The following is a 24,229-nucleotide window of genomic DNA, read 5'->3' on the forward strand; positions in this document are numbered from 1 at the left end:
TGCTCGTTCTTGTCGCCAGCGATTCGATGTGATCACGGAGGCACCCTGTATTTCATCACTGGCGCACGTTCGTTAGTTTTAAAACAGGCATGTGTAACATTGGGTTCACCAAAGGCGCAGAACGTGCGTGCTTTACGACACGGCAATTCTACCATACTCCTACCACTCCGAGCACATAAGAATCATACCGGCGTTTGTCCTGTTTGACTTTCTTCATAGCCTGTGGAGACGCTGGCGCTGAGACCACTTTCGGAAAGATGTCGCCTACAGTCATTCTTCACTTTCCTCTGGGTAAATCTAGCTGTATTCAGAACTGGCCGCGAATCCGCGACAAGAATGAACTCGCTGCACCATGATGGAGCTTCAAGAACTTTCGTGCACTGTGACCATTAGCGCATTGTGCCTAAAGAAAGCAGGATCAGGCGTGCCCGTCCTTACAGTCCATCCATAAAAAGATCAGCTCTGGCTGCTCTGGCGAGCGAGTTGTAGATTACTAATAAATAATTTTAGAACCCAGCAGTCTACGCTTCGACAGCAAAGTGGTCACTGATAACGTTCGCCCGACAAAAAACTCACATCGGACGTACATGTCCATAAACGGTTGTTTGCGCAACGCTATGCCTACCCGTATCCATTCTCAGTGAGCTAACGATACGTAGACACTCTTGGATGCCTAATGCTCTTATAGACAGGTACAATAATAATATACTTCCTGCACATGTACCTATATCTGCCAGGTTTATTGTGAAACTAGGTCACTGCAGATACCGCACAACTACATTTGTCACATTTATTCCAACAAAAAAGAGCCTAGACGGAGGAAAAGTCTTTCATTATCCATGCTGCAACACCCGTTTGATTGTGCGAATCCGAAACTGACATGATTATACCATGGCAAACCAAACATTAGCCCTTCTTACGTCTTTCTACTAAACAGTTACTTGGGCAACAGTAGAGTCTACCCCCTGGGTAGCACTGCGTCCAACACAAGTCACATCGCGACTCACATCCCCTTCTTTTATCTGACGTAATTATGTTCGGCGGGTGATGAGGGCGCTGGGTGTTAGGCGTTAGGGATACTGGCAGTCATGTATACCGGTATTGCACAATGTCACGTATTCTGATGCTAGGGATAGTGCGGTGACAGGTTCACCGTGTGCATGTTCGCGCCCTTGGTAAAGACTTCCAAAGGAGGACACCTCCGCACGAACGTAACGTAATACCGTCTTTGTGACAGAGGACTTCCTGGATCAATCATGGTCCGTTACAGTGGGTGGCCACTGGGACCATTGCTGGTAAAGTGTGTATCTTGCTGTGTAATTATTATTTGCTCCAGTAAACACTTGTTTGTTTCCAGAACGAGCGTAACACGACGCGCCCTAAGGCAACGCGAAGCCCACAATAGACAACGCGCTTATCATTCCCACAGCAGAGCTTTCCCGATGACGACACGCATTTACTCTGCCGTGTAGGGGCAATATCAGCTACCTGAATATCTGGCTGGAAATAGATGATTTTCAAGAGATCAATGAAATGATGCGTTAGGAGGATGCATGCCATACGCAATGATTAGGAAACAGTTGTTGCGTTCCTGATACAGCGTTGCAGGGAAGCTAGAGAGACTGCTGGCATTGTGTGCGTGTGTTTGCGTGTGTTTGTGTGTGTGTACGTGTGTGTGTGCGTGCGTGTATGTGTATGTGTACTTTAGTCTACGATTCGCGGGCACGCGGGGATACAAGTTTCTGGTACTTTTGCTGTTGTTGATTTTTATTTTACTTCGCAAGGCCAAACGGGCAATGGCAATGGTGCCCAATTCTATGGAAGCGAATTTCAAAGGGGAGAGAGCTACGGGGAGAGAGTTACGGGGAGAGAGAGAGAGAGAGAGAGAGAGAGAGATAGAGAGAGAGAGAGAGAGAGAGAGAGAGAGAGAGAGAGAGAGAGAGAGAGAGAGAGAGAGAGAGAGAGAGAGAGAGAGACAGAGAGAGAGAGAGACAGAGGCAGAGAGAGAGAGAGGGAGAGAGAGAGAGATAAATAGATAGATAGAGGGAGAAAGAGAGAGAAAGGGGGAGAGAGATTGCGAGACACAGAGAGCGAAGCAGTGAGGTTAGGGGCATCGGAGGGTGGTGAGCGCATCAACGTGTGGTTGGGGGTGGCAGCGAAGAACAGATCGCTATGTATTTTAGTGTGATAAGCGATTTTGCAACGTCAACAGAGCGAATTTGAAGCGTCAACAGAGGGAACACAAAGAGTTCATAGGTGCACAAGCACGCAGAGAGGAGTAAATGACGTGGTGTGTGGACGGGAAAAGTCAGACAGAGCATTCATTGCAAGGTGTAGGGGATGGAGGCAAGCTTAAATTGCTGGGCAGCCTTGATCTCCCTTACACTCTTTGGGAGTGCATTCCAGGCCAAGGTTGCCTGAAAGTCCAGGCGAGATCTGCCGGCTGCTGATTGTGCCGAGGGGACAGTGATGCCCATGGAAACCGGCCGCAGGGTGGTGCTACCAGCTGATGGTGAGAATAGGTCCTGGAGGACACTGCTGGCTTTCCCATTGACACAGCGCCACACCAGGACGAGCCGCTTCTGAGCGTAGCACTCGCGAACTCTGCACAGGGACATCCGTTCGAGCAGAGGCTGGGCAGAGGTGTGAGGCGGCAAACCGTATACCGCTCTCGCCGCTCGGTTCTGCAGGACCTGAAGGCGATCAAGCTGCGAAACCTTGAGGGAGGAAGAGAAGGCGTTAGACCCGTATAGGAGGTCAGGCATGATGACTTACCTCACATACTGGATGCGACTACTGAGGCTCAGACATCTGCGGGACCGCCACAGTGCTCCAATCTTCTGCACAACTTTCTTCGCCATCGCGTCAACATGGGGGTCCTACTTCACAGCGGCATCAAGGGTCACGCCGAGGTACCTTGCTGTTGGGCTGAGGGGAAGCTCTGTCTGGTTGCAGCGGACAGCGACATGCTTACACGCATTGCGTTGTGGTACAATTGACAGGACCTGGCTTCGAAGTTTTCTTTCTGCTCTGTTCAATTTGCTTCTCGCATATTCTGATCGATGGATGAGCGGTGCATTTGAGGTGTCCTGGCCAATTACAGCAACGAAATGACCATTGGCCAGGGTCATGGCGTTCTCCCTAGTATGTCCCGGGCGAACAGCGCCGCTATCCATACGCAGAACCTGACTCTACATGCCCCCCTTGACCAGGCACCTGTGCGATCCTCGTTCGGCTACTGAGTAAAGGGCATGCTTCCTATCAACCACACTATGATGCTAAGTACTGGTGTACTGTACTGCAGCTGCCTGCTTGCCACATTCCCAGTGTAACTAAATACTTGTGTATTGATAATATCGGTAGAGAAATTTGCCCAAACGGGATAGGAGTGAGTAGGAGTACGGGCGGTATTTCGCGAAACACACTGAACATCAAGATTGTGTTCTAATCTAAACCGTTATATGCATCCGTGAAAAACCAATCAGAACCCTGACGCTGAAATTCGGGTTATGCCTGAAACTCGGGTGCTACACCGCGTATCCCGGATTCCGTGGCCTGATTCGTACACCATGATTGTAGCGAACGGTTTACGATTACCAACAAACTGAAGGAGCCAGCATCATGTAGAACGGTGAAATCTTTCCTGGAAACACTTCACGTTGTCCACTTGCACAAAACCCGCTGGAAGTGGATGCGGCATGTATTGTTGAACCAGATATCATCAAAATACTATTTCTGGCACGGGCAAATCTGTGGCCTGGGAGATCATCTCAACAGCTAACAAAGTGTTCTTTCCTAAAACAGATTCTCGTCTGCAGTGTTTTCAGCAGGTGCCTTCCACAGGGATTAGAGCTGGACGAACGCAGTGGCAAAGTCACTTCGACCACACAGCCTTCACCGGCCACAGAATGTCACAACTTGGCACGGAACAATTATCCCTGACAACTTTGCTTTGGGCTCCCAGCAGTGTTACCTGCTGTGAGAGAAATTAGACTGTGAATGTCCAGCATGCAGTCTTTCAGGTATACACGAATTGCCTCGGAGAGCATGCAGATACCGTAAGTGACCTTTGTACCAAAATAACACACAACGCACACACCAAGTATTGTATGTATTTTAAACAAACGGCGCGTAGACAATCTTTTGAATGGATTACTGGGAAAATGACCTGCCACCGTCACCTAGAGTGCCCTGATCAATAATATTTTGGAAATAGCAACACACCAGGGAGTCGTAAAATACCGGTATTTTTCGACTCCCTGCAACACACACTGTCCGGAGATTGAGTACAATGTACTCGTACACGTACGCGTACAATATTTACAAGGAGACTTCCATTGTGTGATTGTAACCCTGCCCTATAATACGGTCTCTTCACTAACGAGGGGGTTGACTGTGGTAAAAAAAAGGTGTCTATTTGCAGTCCAGTCTTCTGCTCACCTGGCTGAAAACCATGGCTGCGTTTAGAACTACGTTATGGCGCAACGCCCCAGGGGCGCACTGCGGCCAGCAGATCAAAGCATTCTGCGGATTATGACACGACATGGATTAGATTTCGTTTGTTGGGGGGAAAAGCCACTTCCGTGTGAGCCCAATGAGCGTCACCTTGAAGATACATGTAGATGTCGATCACTGCCCGTAGATTCCCCAGTCCGGAACCCCCTGTCGGAAACACTGCTCATTCCTGCCTGATTGTGATTGTGCACTGCATGGCACCCTCAAGTGCGAACATTTAGCACGTACATGAACATGATGTTGGTGAAGTATTGATTGCATGTGGTGCTCACGTTCTTGCCCTAATTTCCCCAGGATTCCAGGACGTTTGGATGCATCATCCGGCGCGGCGTTGATACCGAAGCGAAGAGACACCATGAGCCATTCAATACTATGACTGAGTCCCTGGTACAGGACGTAGTCAGGTGCTCTCTTCAGCTGACCTCCGGGCATATTCTAGATGCTGATCTGCTGTAGGTATGGCAAGTCGTGATCGTTACTATAATGTGAAGCATTGCTAAATCACCAGCAACAAAGGTCCTCCTTTGTAGAAACTGTTCACTGGGCTCTTCAGATATGGCAGGTTCGACAGGACCAATCCTGGTCCTCTTCAGCTTAGCTCTAGTGCATTCCTCGATCCCCCTTGCATGCTCAACCTCAAAGTCAATGCCTAGCGTTGCAGTACTGATATTCTAATCTGAACTTCAACAGCGGTGTTCAGTCGCAGGTCGACCTGATTCCAATATTGCACACGTGATAATGGAGGAAAACCTCAGGAAGTAAATCTCAGCATCCAAACTTGAATAATGTCGGCAACAAGAGGAAAGTTCCCCCCCCCCCCCCCCCTCTCAAAAATAGAATAATTTCACGGGATTGTGTTTCAAGAGAAACTGCTTCCTGTGCAAAAGCACCAGTGAATGCCTGCCCCACGATGTACTACTAAGTCGCCTGATTTGCATGACCGCGCATGACCCAGACTGCCACGTGTGGCTAGGCTGTACATGACTGTATCTACGTCTGGAATGTCGCCCAATCAGACAACGCAGGACCCAAAACTGAACCCGCCCGTCAGTCAGTCAGTGTTTCATTGTTCGTTGATCGCTCTCCAGGACATTGATATGTCTCCTTGGAGCATTGGTCATCAAGTGGCTTTTAAAAAACGTTCTCCCGTTCGGCAGCCCAGTCACCTGACAACAAAGAGGCAACAATGCCCTTAGCATAACCGTGTTTTGTTGAGATCTCGAGAATCAACCCAAAGACCCAGTTACAGCCATGATGAACTGCAATGTCGTGATAATAGGCGCTAACACTAGTCACGTAATTCACGTAATTATCATTGATTACGATTCGCACTGCGTTTGCTTCTGTCTGTACCACAGGGTGCCAGGTACTGTGCTGTGGCGAATGTAAACCATGTTACAACGCAAACGCACATACGCGTACATGTACATGCGCCTGTACATGTACGCGTATGTGTGACCACGTACACGCACCCGCGGACAGTGGATTCCTGTATGTTGGAGATCAGGGCATGGTAGCTAGCTGCGGGTCGCACCGCCCTGGTTTATGCTACTGCTCTAGGCGGCGGGCTATAACTGTGTTCGTGATATCCGTACCGGGAAGGCCGCGGGCAAGATCTCTTTTAGCATGCAGTGTATGGGCTCAAAGATGGCTACTCTTTCAACTTCAAGCTCTTTGCAGATTGCATGAGACTCTTGAATGCTGCTATTCTTGAGGCACCACGGAAGCCTTTGTAACTGAGTGTTATTCTGTACACACTTTGACTCTACTATAAATAGGCCTTGACGACAATGCTCAGTAAATGGTTAATTCTGCTCTCGGCATAATTATTCTGCCCACCACACAGAGATGATTGTTGATATTGAGTTTCGGAAAGGATTCTTCAGCAATTACAATGTCATTTTTCACGTGTGCATGAACAGTGTCGCCCCAGGTTTAACGATGTGCGGAAGCATGCATAACGAAATACAGTCCACTCCAGCGTTAGATGCAAGCAGTCTGCTGACTCCCAGGAGCAGTGAACATACTGCTTTCTTGGCACCAGTGCCAGGACCTGGTATTCACATTACCGTTTTTTATATCACATGTCTAGATACTATGCTGAGTGCAGTGATCTACTTAGTGGTGTCAACTGGTCATGGGGTTATTACATCATCAGTACATGTGCACCCAGTGCTAATACTACTTAGGACTAGTGCTGCCAAAGTGTCAACCTGTCACCAGTTGGCAATATTGTTTCATGTAGGGTAGAGCGTGTGTGGGCAAGCGTGTGTTTACCGCCATATTGCCAGGTGTGTCTTTACCACCATATTTATCAACCAAAGGGTAGATCTACGCAGAGAATGCCTAGCCTTTAATGTACAATCATATCCATGTAGCGGCATTCAGATATTATTACTGTATTCACACGTATCCATGGGCACTAGGCCTAGCGCCTATGGATGCATGGGAATGGTTATTCTGGTGTGAATGCGCTGTATGCAGTGTACAGTACAAGTAGGTAAAGATAACCCACGCCACGGTCTGACCCTTATGTACAATTATTTAAAGCACATGATAGCACGAGTTAGTGGCGTATAAAGACAGGGACTAGAGGGAGTTAGGTTTTTGAATACGGAGATCTGGGGCTTCCTCTCTGAACTACACTGAGATGCCTGATAAGACCAACAGCATGAACAGCGGTTACACAGAGGTACGGCCGCTGAGTATCTGTACCGTAATAGAAAGTGCAGTGCCCAGTCTTATTCTACCATTTGCTGGGCAACAACGGGCTGTGCGCGCCACAGCGAGATACGAATGCCACATCCATCTCTCCTCCGCATGAAGATAAGGATTGCGCTACATGTAGCAAAGTTGCGCCATCGTCGTCGGCACTTGGACACGAACACAGGGCAATGCCTGTGCACACATTTAGCTGTAGGATAGCTGGAGAGAAAACTCTCCTTGGAACGGGCGGCAGCAAGAAAAATGCCAGGTAACGCGCCTGAGAAAAGATGTGTATTTTTAGCAGCCGGTCCTTGGAAAGCGATAAAAAATACCCCTCGCTGGCACTTCATGCTCACTTGGTGTACAATGCCTATCCAAGTGGACAGGATCAATGATTAGGGACACTGGTCGACAGGGGGCTTGAGACGCATTCATCGCCAACGAAAGGCACGCTAGCTTCTCGGGCATCTGCCAATGGGGCCCCCGAAGTGCGCGCTTGTAGATACACAACGACAAGGGGTTAGTCCATGTATGTTTCGTCTGTCATCACCTGGGTCTATCGCCATCACACAGCGCCATACTTCTACCTCACGATCACTGAGGCCAGTGGCAGTGAGGGGGCAGTGGGCACATACATGCCCTGAAAAATCCAGTTGCAGGTAGATCTACATGACTGTACTCTCAACTGTCTGTTTGGGCCTGGGACAGATGTCCCAAAGAGCGTGCAGTCGAAATTCTTCCTTTCCCTCTGCACATAAACCGTCTCAAAGGGATTCGGTCACCAGGTAGTATTATTACAATGACAATGTACTACATACAAATACAATGTAATGCTATGCTGCTAACATCCTGAGGAGTACCAGTACATCAACGCCCCAACGCCGACCTATTCTGGTAGACGTGCGAAGAGTGATTCGTGACACACATCGGTGGAATGACAGCAGCAGCATGCGGACGGGAAGTCCTATGACGCAGGTGCTTTGCAGTGCACATAGCGCACCGACCTCCAGCGGCCGTGCCAGGCAGACATTCGACCCGGAGATGGTAATCTCCGGCTTTTGGCTTTTCCTTCCCCGCGTTCCCACTCGCGCACATATCTGCAAACGTTATGGTGCTGCAAGGATCGCATCCCACCATTGCTGGCTGTGATGCTAGCCGCGTCCACTTCTCTCGTTGATGCCCTTCAAAGGATCCATTGCAATCACACGGATATTCCAGGGGTTTTCTTAAAAAGTTATGGACTCCAAAGGGTTAAACCAATTTAGTCCAGCATGCCTTGGCTACTGTGTGCGGATTTCGTCTTGGTGGTGGGACATGGTGAAGTTGTCATACCGGGGTCTGAACCTACACTGTACCTATCCGCACAGGGAGTACAGCTGAATCTACCAGGGTTACCTTGCTCGCCTTCTGTGTGTTCAACCAAAGTTGCGGAACGCCACGACATTCCATGAACTCCCGATTATTCTGCCCACAATGCCGACCCCATCCCACACGCTCATGCGTCCATGCAGTGGGTGGTCACCACTGCCAACAAATTGCACCCACTTTCCTGCCATTAGACCTCCTGGCCCTTGAGCGAAATACAGCACATGACAAGTATAGCGCAAACGCATTTTTGGGACGCATAAAACTACATAAAACATACCATACGCACTGGACGTTACCCGTTCTGTATTTCACCACAAGCACGTGACATATCAGAACTCACCTCTTCTTCTCGATAGTCGGCGTATCTCGTTCGAGTGGTCTTCTTCGGCTCAGCCAGTGTCGTCGGAATAATCTTCTCCACGTGTGTGGTCAGTCGACCAGAATCTGAGCTCGGGAAATACCTGGCTCGCTCGCGCACCTCAGTCATCACCGGTTTCAGGAACGTTGTCCAACTCGTCCAAATAAACTAGTTCCAAGCACTCGAACACCATCTGCACTGCGCTTCCGAGTGGCCAGCGTCATCAGGCTGCTGCTACATTCACACCCGTAACTCGCTCAGGAGGATTACTACCACACCAATCTATCAGGATTGCTGTCACAGAGAAACAATCTCAGACTTGATGCTTCCTCGTCTGGGCACAGCATACAGGCTCAGCTCTCCTGGTACAAAGTTCAACTGACTACCAACTCCGTGGCCGTCTGAAGGGTTTTGTCTGCTCCGGGTCTATACGTCTGTCAGCTCTGTGGTGTGCTGGGGGTTTCCGTTGCACTCAGCAGCTCTCTCGTCCAGTGACAGAGTAGTAAATGCTGTAACAGTCTCCTTACAGACAAGCCAGGCGACTGCCAGCGTTGACGCGCGGAGTAGAATCGGCACTAGGCCTGGCCATTACTGCAGATGGGGTGGCGTCCCCCTCCCCCCCCTTTGAAACGGGAGACGGGCCAGCATCGCCGGTATGCTGGCCTGATGCATTGCCGCTGCAGTGCTGATCGCCGTTTACGAGGGAGAGGTGTGAACGGTCAGCGACCAGCACTGCGCCGTGGCCAGCACAGTCTAGCAGGCGTACGCATACCTAGGTTTGGTGTGTATGTGTGCATGTTTTGTATGGCCCTATGGGTACTGCATGCCATGCACACTAACACACCCTAGAATAGAACTGTTGTCTGCGTGTAATCTCAATCCGACCCTGTGCGGTGGACCTTCACGCATATCAAAATCCTGCGCACATGGAATAGATCTACGGAGCAGTGCTGTCTGTATGCATGCTTTGTAAGACGAGACCACCCTCCCATGATAATGTGGCTCGAAATACGCTCCGTTGTCGTGTTCATCCACACGTCTGTAGACTGTAGCTGGCTGAGTGGAGTGGTGCTTGGAGAGCTGTTCCTCGAGGGGCGACCCTTCCAATATGAGCAAGCTAAATGCGGAACAACCTCTTCGCCGTAACCCCTCCAAAATCATCTCTGCCGCCGATTGGACAGATACATTCAGCGTTGGCTGGCTGGCTCGCAACGGGATACATTCGGGATACATTCCTCTGGCCTGCAGATGCCCGCTGTTGCTTCTGTGGCTGTGTATGGTACAGCAGTGTTATCATTCAGGACGTCCACCGCGAGTGTTGGTGACACCTGCAAGGCCATGGGCTCCGAAGTCCGTCTGCCTTGCCTGACCTCCCAGACTGCAGTGGGCTACAGTCGGCAGGGGACAGTCTCCGCACCGCCAACCACATGCCCAGTATTATATTCCAGCTATTTTCGTGGGTGTTCTGTTGCTGACACAACACGCCCGTCATCGCGCATCAAGCTGTTCACTCTGTCCAGATCAAGCCAATGTACTGACCAGTCTGTAACGCATATCAAGAAGGCTCAAGTCTCAAGAAGTCAAGAGCCGTGGATGGATCATATTGCAACGATTAAACCGGTGGGATTGAGAAAATTGGGAAGGTTTCAAACAGCATCTCGCGAGTCTCAAATATCCGAAAACAACAATTTCTTGTTTAGGATCTGGTTCTCCACCGAATCGGTCACACACGTACACCAGCATGCACGTGTGGGAAGTCTCAAAGCACATGATCAGACCGACTGCTGACTGGTCTTTTTATTTAATTATTTATTTATTATTTTATTATTTATGGATTCCCCAAAGGCCGAGGCCTAAGTCGAGGGGGTCTCCGTTCATGGCTTACTGGGAATATATCTGCAAAACTATAACATTATAGATTGAGAAGAGGTCTCGGATTACGCCAACAGGCACATCTGCCCTAGACAGGAAAATAATGGAATAGGGATCATCTTTGGAAGCCGTCTGAGATACTAGTAGTTTGTATCAGGGGCGGCGAGTTCTCGATGGTTAAACACCATTGTAGTCCAGACGCCCTGTGCACGTGTACATGTACATGACATTGTACTGTAAAAAGTGTTTCGACCCATGCAGTGATGCAGTGCAGTTCTATTCCCAATTGGTCCATCATGCATAATTGAATGAGGAGGGTGACAATCTCGTTTCCTGGCACGTGTACATGTACAATGTACATGCACGAACACGACCTCGTTCTATTGTGGTATTATGTGTAGTGGTGTCACGCGCTCTATTTAGCCAGAAGCGGCTTATAATAGAACAGCCCGATCTTCAATCTTCAATCTGAAAAGTGCGCACGCGCATGATTATAAGTACGTATGTAGGGTATGGGTTAATTTACATACTGGACGTCGACGGTAGGCGTACCTGTATCGTTGATTTGTCATCATCAGCTACACGATGCGGGTTTGCACAGTGTGTCACCGGATGGGAGAGCTCTAGAGGTGGATTGCGTAATAACAGGTGATGACGCAGGTTGGTATTCGGACCCAGGCCAGGGTCGTGGCTGATGGTTGGTGCTCAGTAGACAGTACTCATTGGTCAGTGCCAGCATTCAATGGGTAAGCCAGGCACGCTGTGATGCCGTCTGTACCAGCCAACGCGAGTTAGTGTTGCCGTAAAGGGTGTACATGTCCCCGCAATGCGCGAAACCTGATAACGGATTTTGTGCAGCTGCTCACTGAAATCCGATCAAATGTGTCAAGTAGTTTACGGACACCATTACAGCCTACAGTGCTGGCAACTGAAATCCGACCCCCTGAGCGGTGCGCTCACATCGGAAAGAATGTGAACCCACCGCTCAGGGGGTCGGATTTCAGTTGCCAGCACTGTATAAATACATGTACATACAATTACTGTACAACCGTGGCTGGGCTGTTTTTTTTATGTTGAATATACGATAATTTACTTTACTTTTAATCCTCTTATATGGGCAATCACAGAACATGATAATTATCACTGGCCTGAGACAACAACTGTACTAAAGAAGAAAACGGGTCAAATCTCTGGTAATAATGAGTTCAGGCATTTTAGGATTTACACGACATTGTATTCGACACAAGTAGAACACTTTTCATTCGTTTTCGGCATTAGTTGAGTGTGTGTACATGCTATTGCCAACTAGCAACCATCCATATTGGTTCCCTACATGCTTCAGCATTTCGTGCGAATGCATCAGTTACTGCTTATTGAAAGGATGTTCCCCGAGGCGCAATAGTGGCTTTTAAAAATAGATGTTCGGATGGACAGATGTGTGTAAAAGAATAATCCTCAGGGATCTATTTACTCCGGTGTCAGTTGTGTTATCGATGAGGCCCATCTGTCGGCAGATATCGTGTACGTTCTGTTAGTATTAGTGCACCTTCACCATGTTCACTCGTGGTAGCTAAGAATAGCGACGATTTTGTCAAAGCCAAGTAAACAATCAACAACACCAGGTACAATGACACACACACACACTGTACAAAGTACGTGTCCTCTTGATCCCTGGTCTGGGTCTGTGGCAAGGGGTGCATTACCAGCAGGTCAGGTGCATGCACGTGTAGTTCGGGTGCACTGCAAATACAAGGAAGTTGTTGTGAACCCTGCAAGATTCTCTAAATTGTCAGGATCGTACGACCACACGGCACGAGGACAACTCTTTTCCTTTACACAGTATATTTCACTTCATCTGATAATTAACAATGAACACTAATAACACCAGCTATTTATAGCATGCAAAAACAGCGTACATGCAAAACATAAGCAGATAAAACTGGACATAACAGCGTATACAGCAAAACGCACACAACGCATATAGCGTATGCCATGCAGCAACATCAGCGGTACGGCGTAGTCGAAATACAACATTTCAACGAATACAATGCCATAAGCGCGAAGGCCTTTCCCAATTGAGAACTGGTGGTTTACAACATTCTCCCCACCAAAGGGCTTCTCACCGCCGTACAACAATGCACACAAGTCAAAAACGATCCGGGGCTCTGACTACGCGCCCAGAACGCGTTATCTCCTGCTGCCGTGGTGGTGGTAACGGTGCTGACGGTTCATACGCTGGCTGCTGAGGGACGATAGCAGGTTGAGCGGTATCTGCAAGCCCAGGAGCCACGTCCTGTGACGATACTTCTAACGGCACTAACCTTTGGATCGGCCTCAACAGGGTACTGGTACTCAACTTAACCTTGGCAACACGACGCTTACCATCTCGACCAGGGAATAACTCGATGATCCGTCCCAAACGCCAGAACTGTTTGCGCTTGGTATCATCGAGAACAAAGACAACATCACCCACAGCTAAAGGGCGCGACATGGTCTGTTGGTGTTTGTTCAGCTGACTTAGGTACTCCACCTCCCAACGATTCTTGACATGCTCCAGTGTCCGACTGAGGTAACGCAATCTCGATGACATCTGCGCAGCGTCCAGGGTACCTGCTGGCTTCTCTGACGACATCCAGATGTCACCCATCATCATTGCAGGGGTTAATGGTGGCTCATCCAGGCTATCAGACACATAAGTTAGCGGACGACTATTCACCACTGCTTCAACCTCATACAAGAGGGTCTCAAGCTCCTGGACCTTCAGAAACGCTGTTCCCATTACCTTTTTCAAGGCACTCTTCACTGTACCAACCATTCGCTCATAGAAGCCTCCATGCCATGGTGCAGCTGGAGGATTGAACATCCATGGCACACCCAGTTTGTCAGAGGCCGCCTTGAACGTTGTAGCGTTGTCAGACCTGATCCGAGACGGCAAACTACGTCTCGCGACAAACTTCCGAAATGCCATCAAGAATGACTCGGTACTTAAACTATCGACCACCTCCAAGTGAACTGCTCTGGTGGTGGCACACACAAACAATGCTATCCATACCTTCGGAGATGACTCACCACGGCGCACGTACAACGGACCAGCATAGTCGATGCCGGTAGTTGCGAACGGCCTCTCGTGAACAACTCGGTCTTCCGGCAGCGGCGGGCAGACTTCTGAGGCAGCCTTAGCCTTGTAGCGGCGGCATGTAACACATCGCTGAGTAATGTTGCGTAGCGCCCGTCGACCACCGATAATCCAGAATTTCTGACGGATGAACGACAAGACTCCTTCTACACCTTGGTGCATCCTTTCAACATGCATTTTCTCCAACAGCAACTCGGTCAGATGATGTTTGCCTAACAGGACTGGGTGCTTGGCTCCATACGCCAACTCGCTGTGCTGAAGTCGTCCCCCGGCTCTGAGCACTCCATGCTCATCCAGAAACGGTGCAAGCTGATACACCTTCGACCCAGGCTTCACTGGTTGACCTTGCTTGATCAGCTCAAGATCCTCAGCGAAACATGCGGCTTGAACGATGCGGTACAATACGTTGTCTGCTGCAAAATAGAGTTCAGCACGAGGCTCAGTGTGCTTCCACTGCAACATCCGAGTCACCATGCCCTGTGCCCTCGACCATTTACTGAATCGGAGCCACCATTCCTTATCAGATTCTCGACTACAGGTGGTGGCTGACACTCGTACTTCTACACTGGACTCATCTGTAGCTGCGGTTGAGGATGCGGTGGGCCAGTCATTGGGCTCCGTGATCCAGGTTGGTCCGCCCCTCCAGAACGGACTACGGATCTGCTGTGCACTACTCCCACGCGACGGTAAATCTGCTGGGTTGTGAAGGCCTGGGCAATGGTTCCACACAATGCCGACCTTCTTCGATATCTCTTGGACTTGACTGACGCGGTTAGCCACAAATGTTTTCCATTTGTACGATGGATTACTGATCCAATGAACGGTAGTGAGACTGTCAGTCCAGCCACAGACTTGCGTGACGGTCACACGCAGCTCCTTCACCACAAACTCAGCGTAGCGAGCCGCTAGACATACTGCTTGTAACTCAAGGCGGGCTAACGTGGGTGGAGACACGGGTACCACTTTGGCCTTGGCAAATACCAAGTGCGACTGTCCATTGACGACTGCATACAAACAACATCCAAACGCTTTCTCACTGGCATCGGCGAAGGCATGAAGCGCAATCGGCGTGTCAAGATTGCAGCAAATCCAACGTGGTATGTCAATGCTCACCACTTCGGCCAACTCTCCCCACCATTGCGCGCATGCGGCTGCGATGCCATCAGGCAACTTATCATCCCAGTCGCCTCCGACTTTCCAGGCTTGCTGTAGCAGTATCTTTACGGGCACAACTTCCGGTGCTGCTAGACCTAGCGGATCAAACACTGACGCAACACACTTGAGGAGGGATCGCCGGGTCCAAACAGACGGCCTATCGGACTCGCCTAGCGCTGCTATGCTGAGCAAGTCATCACTGGTTTTCCATTTCAGACCGAGAACTTTATCTCCGGCCTCTGGATCGCACGGGATTTCGTTGCCTCGCCACTTGCGTAACTCCATGCCAGCATCCGTAAGCACACGCACGCTGAACTCTTGCATCTCCTTAGCTTCCGAGGCATTTGAGACACTAGAGACCAAATCGTCAACGTAGAAACTCGTGAGCAAGAGATCAATACGATCTCGCTCTTTGGGTGCAGACAACGCCCGTAGCTCCTTCAAGTGATGCTGAATCACCGCAGTAAGCATGTATGGCGAGCAGTTTACGCCAAATGGCAGTTTCGTTAGCCTCCAGGTTAACAGTTCATCGCTGTCGCTTCGACCGGGCCACAAGAAACGCAGGTACGGACGGTCTTCGGGATTAACCGCGACCATGAAGAAAGCCTTGCGGATGTCCGCTTGCAGCGCGCTCTTATATTCATGGAACCGTAATAGCATACCTGCGAGACTCGGCAATAGCGACGGTCCAGGGTCAACCATGTCGTTCAACGACTTGCCATCTGGCGCCGTCGCCGAGGCATTGAACACCACTCTTAACTTCGTGGTTGCAGCGTGCTCGCGGAACACACCATGATGCGGTACATAGTACCCGGCATCGCTCTCACATGGCTCCAGCTCAATTGCTCCAAGCTCGCGGTACTCCCTGATCAGCACATCATCATAGAGCGCACGCTTCCCATTCCTCTTCAGCTTTTCAAGAAGCCGCGTTGCGATGACTCTAGCTTGAGCAAAGTTATCCGTTGGCCGACGCTCATTTCGCCACAAGAGACCCACTTGGTACCCGCTGCCCTGGCGACATAGCGGGAAAGATGGCAGGTGCTGATGTTGTTCTGGAGGTTCATCCAACTGCCATAGTTTGTCGATGTGGGCTGTGACACATGACACGGTCACCGGCTGACTGTTTCGACTTGGTGCAGACGCTGGACCAGATAATACATTACCTATCTCTGTGTTCCACACCGTCTCACCATTAACTTCCTTCTTGCTGTGCAGTACCGCGTTGATATAGTCTGCACCAATCAGCGTATGTATTTCGTCTGATGTCCCTTGTTGAGGCTTGTCACTCAGCTCTACTCCCCAACTGTGCCACTGCGCAATGGTCTGCGGACTTGCGCACTTCAGGTCCAGCTCAAGCGTTGGTTTCACGAACGCGCGTACCCGAATGCTAGCGGAGCTACCCTGGATCGTGATGGCGTACTTATCCATGCGCTGTTGGGTTGGTTCCGCGCCGAACGGCTTCACCTCTACATTTTCAACCCCAACGTGTTCTGCATAGATTGCTGACACCAACGCTGCAGTCACGAATGACGCCTCAGCACCCGAGTCCAGGAACACGCGAACCTTCGCGTTTCGAGTTCTTCCCTCAACTCGTGCCACTCCGGTCATCAGCCGCACACTTGGCGAGTGTAGACAGCACGACCCAACATTCTTCTCCGTAACTATCTCAGTCGGTTTCTCCCGGCTGTAACCTGCTCTATCCAACACATCATGTATTAGCAGGTGGTGTTTCCTCTGGCATTTCGTGCATCTCGAGCCTGACCGACATTCTCTGGCCATATGGCCATACTTAAGGCAGTTCCAGCAGAGTCTCTCTCGCTGCAGAAAACCCTTTCTCCCTTCCTGTGGCAGCGACTTTAGCTGCTTCTCTGCATCTGCGACCGATATCGCCATGCACTGTGCCGACGCCGTGGGCCTTGGCACGGATCGTTCTACTGGCTTCCTGGCAGTATCACCCTGTCGTCCGTGCGCGACCTGGTAAGACGCGCCGTGCTCCTGTACCTGGCGCAGTGACATCCCGTAGCACTGCCGTTCGACCAGGTACGTCTTCATTTCAGGTCCGCATTGCTCCAAGATTACCTGCTTTGCCATTGCTTGCAGCACCGGGGACATTTTTCCTATATCGGCGCTATACTTGGTGTCCACCTCGCCATCTTCTGTCATAGCGAGTGTGGCCCACACCTCTACCTCTCGGCAAACACGGACAACGTATTGATGAAACGACTCATCTGACCGCTGCTTGCCTGTCAGCAATGTCTTCCACGCTTTATCCGGAGTCTTTCCGAGCGAGGCAAGCAACTCTCGTTTTGCTTCCTCGTAATTATTGCATCCAATACATATCCTCTCCGCTTTGCTACCCGCTAGCGCGATGCGCAGTCGCAGCAGCCATTCGCTTTCTTCGAACTCGTTCTTGGAACAGATGTCCTCGAACAGGTCAAGATAACGCTCCAATGGCTGCGTTCCATCATATGAGGGGATTTTCATCACCGGTTGACGCCCACCGCTGTGACTGGGAGATTCCTCTGTACCTCCCATCGTGGCTTTACCCTCACCCTCCTGCGCATTGGCGATGCGCTCGTTAATCTCCTTTAGTGTTTTGGCAAAATCGGTGCGGAGCGCCTCCTCTCGCCGTCTGGCACTGCGCTCCTCACGCTCCGCGTACTGTTGGAGCCTCTGCTCCACATGTACCTTCAACAACTCGCCTTCTAATCCTAACCGCTCTCCATTGTCGATAAAGCTGGCTTCCAAATTGTTCCATAGTTCCTCTGCCATGCTCGCTCCTATCCTGGCGTGGTCGCCAAATGTTGTGAACCCTGCAAGATTCTCTAAATTGTCAGGATCGTACGACCACACGGCACGAGGACAACTGTTTTCCTTTACACAGTATATTTCACTTCATCTGATAATTAACAATGAACACTAATAACACCAGCTATTTATAGCATGCAAAAACAGCGTACATGCAAAACATAAGCAGATAAAACTGGACATAACAGCGTATACAGCAAAACGCACACAACGCATATAGCGTATGCCATGCAGCAACATCAGCGGTACGGCGTAGTCGAAATACAACATTTCAACGAATACAATGCCATAAGCGCGAAGGCCTTTCCCAATTGAGAACTGGTGGTTTACAACAGAAGTCCTTGCATACATCATGTAATGTAGATCACGTTTCCCTTATCGATCCTCCCTCAAACACACAGGATATGCCTCTCGCATGTTTCTGATAACAAAATAATGTATTTCATAAGGAAGGATTTGCTCCCCACGCTGGAGTTCGTGCGTTTCCGCCGATTTGACTTGACACTTGACTGTCTCACGACTGCCATCCAGAGCACAGGAGAAGTCCATTGAACCTTCGACTTGGCAAACCCGCAAGAAAGTACAACTCCCTGATCCATACCCAGTGTTTCGGCGGTTGAGCTTGAGTAGGCTGGGAAGATTGTGCCTGAAGAGCACCACTTATATGGTGCTCTCCAGGCACAAACATCACCAGGGATACAAACGTTCAGAGACGCTCCGTTTCCAGCGCGACAAACACCTCGTGAACACCTGATACTGTGATAGCAGCGTGAGTCAGTGCCGCTCCTGGCCGGTTTGGTTTGGTTTAAAAACATTCACGGTTCGACTCGGCTAGAGGGCCCAGTTTTCCGCAGCCGCAGGAACGCCACCACCCTCTAGGATGTACATGTACAATGTATGTATCAAGGCACAGACGCGGCTCCTAAGGGTGGTTTGGTTTGGTTTTTATTATTTCAGTTCATTGCTTCTACAGCACAAAGTACAAATATCAAGAGAGACGAACGAAAAGAGAAAGTAAACCAGAGCAGGAAGGAGGATCAGACGTTGAGCATCCTTGGTCATTCACAGCACTGTCACCTTCAAGCCAGCTAGTCGCAAGCCCGCGCTGGGCACAACAGTACGAAATAGGGGTAGCGACTTCAGCGACAACTTTACCTACTGTACATATTGGGTATGGACTGCGCTCAGTTTCTTTTCTGGCGGCAGGTCGGTGGAACACTCTTCCTCCAAGCTGTCGTCAGGCACAATTTGCTGGTACTTTTGCTCACCTCACAAAGATTCACCTAGGGTTCCCTGTAACAAGGCCATGCCTGTTGGGACTCCCCTAGTCAAATAATAAATACTACTACTACTACTACTACTACTACTACAACTTCCTAGGAAAGGGTTTGCTCCCCATACTGGAGCTCGCCCCTTTCCGCCGACACAAGGGTTTATTTATCTCCACTAGCCAGCTATCGGGAAATTCCTCCGAAATCCTTCCCGTAACTCTATCGGAGGTTTAAAGGCGAGAAGAATAAGAGAGCGTAGACTACGGTGAAGGCATCATCGAAGTCTATCATGACTCCCTCACACCTAGTGAATTCCACCTGTGTCTGGTGACGTCAGGCAGCTGTGGCCATCAAGACAAGAGGCTGGAGCACGGCTTGGGCGCACTTTTTCGAAAACAGACTACACGCATCTAATAGAGAGACTAAGATGCACGTTATTTCCGACGTGACGCGCAATTTCACGTCAAATTTGGCGTAAAACTCCAAATTTCGATGTGAGCAGCAGGTCACTCGCGTTGATTTTTCGACGTGTGAGCAAATAACGCGACCTGAACTTTCGCGTCAAGTCAGAAATAACGTGCATCTTAACCTCTCTAATGTTGACTGAGTACGAGGTCAATAAAGGAAATAAAAGCCGAGTAAAAGAGTAAAAAACCCTGTGTCCCTATGCCAACAATACGAATCGTCGGTTCGGATGACCAACCCTCTGTCTCGGAGAATCTTGTCAAGGGATGGCTCCATCGGTGACTCGGTAGTATTTATCAGGTCGGCCAAGAGAGACGCCAAGGCATCTTCTCGACGTCATCAGAAACTGGAATTCGACGCGATATCGGGCAGTGCGTCGGAGTCGCTACGACATGTCATTGACGTCGCGAAGGAGAAAGGGTCGTCGAGCTGGCTGACGTGCCGTCCGCTTAAGAAGTATCATTTTAATTTATCAAAGGGAGAGTTCTGGGACGGACTCTGCCTCCGTTACGGATGGACACCGGCCAGGGTACTGTCACACTGCTCTTGCGGCCAAGAGGCAACTGTCGCGCATTCCCTGTCGTGCCCCTATGGAGGGTTTCCCTCCATTAGACACAATGGTACTCGGGACGTCATGGCCCGGTTGCCGGACGAGGTGTGCACCAGTGTGTCCATCGATCCCTTGCTGCAACCGCTGACGGGGGAGCGTCTTCGCTACCGGACCGCGAATGTGGAGGACCGTGCCCGGTTGGGTATCGCTGCCAATGGTTTGTGGGGCATTCGTTTTGAGCGTACACTTATTGATATACGGGTTTTTAACCCTCACTCACGCTCAAATCGATCTGCACCACATATTATTGTGTATCAGCGACACGAAAAAGAAAAGAGAAGGCACTATGAGGAGCGGGTGAGGCAGGTTGAGCAAGCCTCCTTTGTTCCGGCGGTCATGTCAGCCAGTGGCGGAAAGGGTCCAGCATCAACAGCACTGTATAAACGCATTGCTCATCTGTTGGCTGAGAAGAGGGGTGAGCACTACTCTCATGTAATGGCATTTGTTAGATGCAGGATTTCCTTCAGCCTTCTGAAATCCTGTATCATGTGCAGTGCATTCGCGGTTGTAGGCGTATCAATTTTAGTTTGAAATTTGCACCTTCCTGCGGAGCCCACACTGCTTTGGCAGTGGCGGAGGCTCGCTTGCCGACGTAACCGTCGGAGACCATCATGAACAATGGACTGACAAATTATTCACTTGTCCTGTCTTTCTAAATAACAATTCATGTTAATGCACATGTTCTTGGTTTAGTTTTTGGCCTTTTTCGTGCTTTCGAAAAAAAAAGAGTAAAAGACCGAGGCGAAGCGGAGGTCTATTACGAGATCTTTTATTTCCTATACTGACCAAGTACGAAGTCAATATTAGATTTATCACGACTAACCAAAGCATGTGTTCAATCGCAAAAAAGGAGTCAAATATAAGCGGTCAATATAGCCGGCGAAAGGAGTGAAATATGCAGGAATATTTGACTGCTCAGGCATGGCAAAAATCTATGTGAGTCAACACTAAGGGAGTGATAACATATATGTATATGTGGCTGTGCAGCGTCCAACAGTTACATGATTGTACTTCGAAGTAAAATGAAGAGAGAACAAGTGGCCTGGCACGGGGTAACATGAATGCAGCGAATGGGAGTCTAGGTCTTTGTCCACTTTGGTGGTTGCTGCTGTTGTAATTCAGTCTTAGTTTCAGGCGAACCGTAAAAAGATTATTATTAATTTTTAATTATCAAAAAACCGACGGGAGACAACAGTTTTAAAATCGCCAAAAAATAGGATACATGTAATGTGCGGAGTCATCCTCCACAATCATGTGACACAATCATGTGACACAATCATGCATCTACACGCATCATCCAAGGAACAGTTTGTTGGCTCGAAGTAGTAAGGACGTGTTCCGAGTTGTGATTGTCGTGAGTTGAAGTACATCACTGAGTGTATAAGCACAGGTGAAATGAAATGTTATGAATAGAAGGGAGGATCTAATTTGGAACACAGCAGGGAATAGCGAAAATAAAACAGAGTATGGGATTGTTGTTGTTGTAGAAGTTTATTTTAACGTCGCACCACAAACAGGCGATTTCGCCTCCTTTGATACATGTGTACGACAGAAGGAATGAGAGAGAGAGGGGGGGGGGGAACAGAAGTACGGAGAGAGGAAGGGTAGAAATAAATAAGCAAATCAACCTCAGGGCTACACCAGAGCAAAAACGGAATGGGAACACACTATATACAAAATAGCTTCATACATATATTGCAAAACACGTTTACTATTCTTCAGTCCGCTATACCACAGAAACACACTAGCCGAAAAGCACTTAAACGGAGCCATGATGCGCTTTTAGCAGGGCACAGAACTGAAGGTGGCTGGGCTCGGAACGGAGATCAGGCGGGAGCTGGTTCCACAGGACTGCGCCGATGAACTGCATGGTCACTCGATCCACAGGACCGGGCCAAAATGGTACTCGAACGAGGTGATGTGCTGCTCCCCGAGTGCGGTCACCAGTAACTCTCACGAAGAAGCTGGTGAAGAGGGAGCTAGCTCGGGAGAACAGACAACGACGGACAAAGATGAGGAGCTTAATGTTAAACATGTCCTCCAGGGTGGTGAGGCGGAGCTGTTCAAAGATCGGGCTCGTGCGCGACCACGGTGGCAGACCGAAGAAGCCGCGGATAGCGCACTTCATTAGACGTGTGAGGGGCTCCATGTTGCCAATTTGAAGTGACGGATAAAAGGCGTTGGAAGCGTACGACAACCTACCCTGGATCATCGACCTGTAAAACAGGATCGCCAGGGTGAGGCTTCGGCGGCTCCGCCACAGCGTACCTACTGACTTCCGCACCTGCTGGATTGTGTGATTGACGTGAGGCTCCCAGGAGAGCTGCCCATCTACCATTACGCCCAGGTACCGCGCTTGTTCCACAACTGCAAGGGCTGCATTCCCACAGCGAATTCGAATGTTATCTGAGTCAGGGGCTGGGCCCCTTGGGGTAATCAACAGAGCTTGCGTTTTCTTTTGGTTCAGCATTAGTCCGCGTCCTCCAACCACTGCGACAGGCCAGTGATGGCTGTGCTTATGTTGTTGTTGTAGAAGTTTATTTAACGTCGCACCACAAACAGGCGATTTCGCCTCCTTTGATACATGTGGACGACAGAAGGAATGAGAGAGAGGGGGGGGGCAGAAGTATGGAGAGAGGAAGGGTAGAAATAAATAAGCAATCAACCTCAGGGCTACACCAAAGCAAAAACGGAATGGGAACATACTATATACAAAATAGCTTCATACATATATTGCAAAACACGTTTACTATTCTTCAGTCCGCTATACCACAGAAACACACTAGCCGAAGAGCATTTAAACGGAGCCATGATGCGCTTTTAGCAGGGCACAGAACTGAAGGTGGCTGGGCTCGGAACGGAGATCAGGCGGGAGCTGGTTCCACAGGACTGCGCCGATGAACTGCATGGTCGCTCGACCCGCAGGACCGGGCCAAAATGGTACTCGAACGAGGTGATGTGCTGCTCCCCGAGTGCGGTCACCAGTAACTCTCACGAAGAAGCTGGTGAAGAGGGAGCTAGCTCGGGAGAACAGACAACGACGGACAAAGATGAGGAGCTTAATGTTAAACATGTCCTCCAGGGTGGTGAGGCGGAGCTGTTCAAAGATCGGGCTCGTGCGCGACCACGGTGGCAGACCGAAGAAGCCGCGGATAGCGCACTTCGTTAGACGTGTGAGGGGCTCCATATTGCCAATTTGAAGTGACGGATAAAAGGCGTTGGAAGCGTACGACAACCTACCCTGGATCATCGACCTGTAAAACAGGATCTTTGACGCCAGGGTGAGGCTTCGGCGGCTCCGCCACAGCGCACCTACTGACTTCCGCACCTGCTGGATTGTGTGATTGACGTGAGGCTCCCAGGAGAGCTGCCCATCTACCATTACGCCCAGGTACCGCGCTTGTTCCACAACTGCAAGGGCTGCATTCCCACAGCGAATTCGAATGTTATCTGTGTCAGGGGCTGGGCCTCTTGGGGTAATCAACAGAGCTTGCGTTTTCTTTTGGTTCAGCATTAGCCCGCGGTCCTCCAACCACTGCGACAGGCCAGTGATGGCTGTGCTTAGAGAAGAGCACACTTGTTCGCAACTGCCCGAGGCTTCAATTGCAATGTCGTCTGCAAATTCCTGGTTTGTGACCTGCTGGGGCAAGCAGCATCGAAGGTTACGGATGTATAGTGTGAACAGGAGGGGGCCGAGGACGGATCCTTGCGGCACCCCTCGACTGCATGCGACGTATTCCGAGCAATTTCCGCCCACGACTACGCGTTGAAGCCGCTCACTCAGGTAACTAGTTGTTGTTGTTGTTGTTGTGTTTATTTTAATTCGCAAACCAAACGGGCAGATCTGCCCAATGAAAAGGTGGCGAATGCAGATAGAAAGCAGTAATAAATGAAATTGGGGACTGATGTAATTAGGATAGAGGTGGAGAAAAACTAAGCCAGCTGATCATCAAACAGGACGTCTG

General features: G+C 49.8%; 1 protein-coding gene across 2 annotated transcripts in view; it reads right to left on the reverse strand.

Moving 5' to 3' along the window:
- LOC135812032 (uncharacterized) overlaps positions 1-9,504 on the reverse strand; it is a 35,617-nt gene extending 26,113 nt beyond the window's left edge. The window contains exon 1 of one of the 2 annotated variants that reach the window (XM_065325340.1): positions 8,930-9,504. In XM_065325340.1, the coding sequence (XP_065181412.1) occupies positions 8,930-9,076 (147 nt within the window). In that variant the 5' untranslated portion in view covers positions 9,077-9,504. Of the gene's footprint in view, positions 1-2,775; positions 3,189-8,929 lie in introns of those variants that run through there. The other variant, XM_065325356.1, reaches the window with a different exon arrangement.
- Between the last annotated feature and the right edge of the window lie 14,725 nt (positions 9,505-24,229).

The sequence above is a fragment of the Sycon ciliatum genome, chromosome 1 (genome assembly GCF_964019385.1).
Source record: "Sycon ciliatum chromosome 1, ocSycCili1.1, whole genome shotgun sequence".
In the NCBI taxonomy this organism is placed as follows: Eukaryota; Metazoa; Porifera; class Calcarea; order Leucosolenida; family Sycettidae; genus Sycon; species Sycon ciliatum.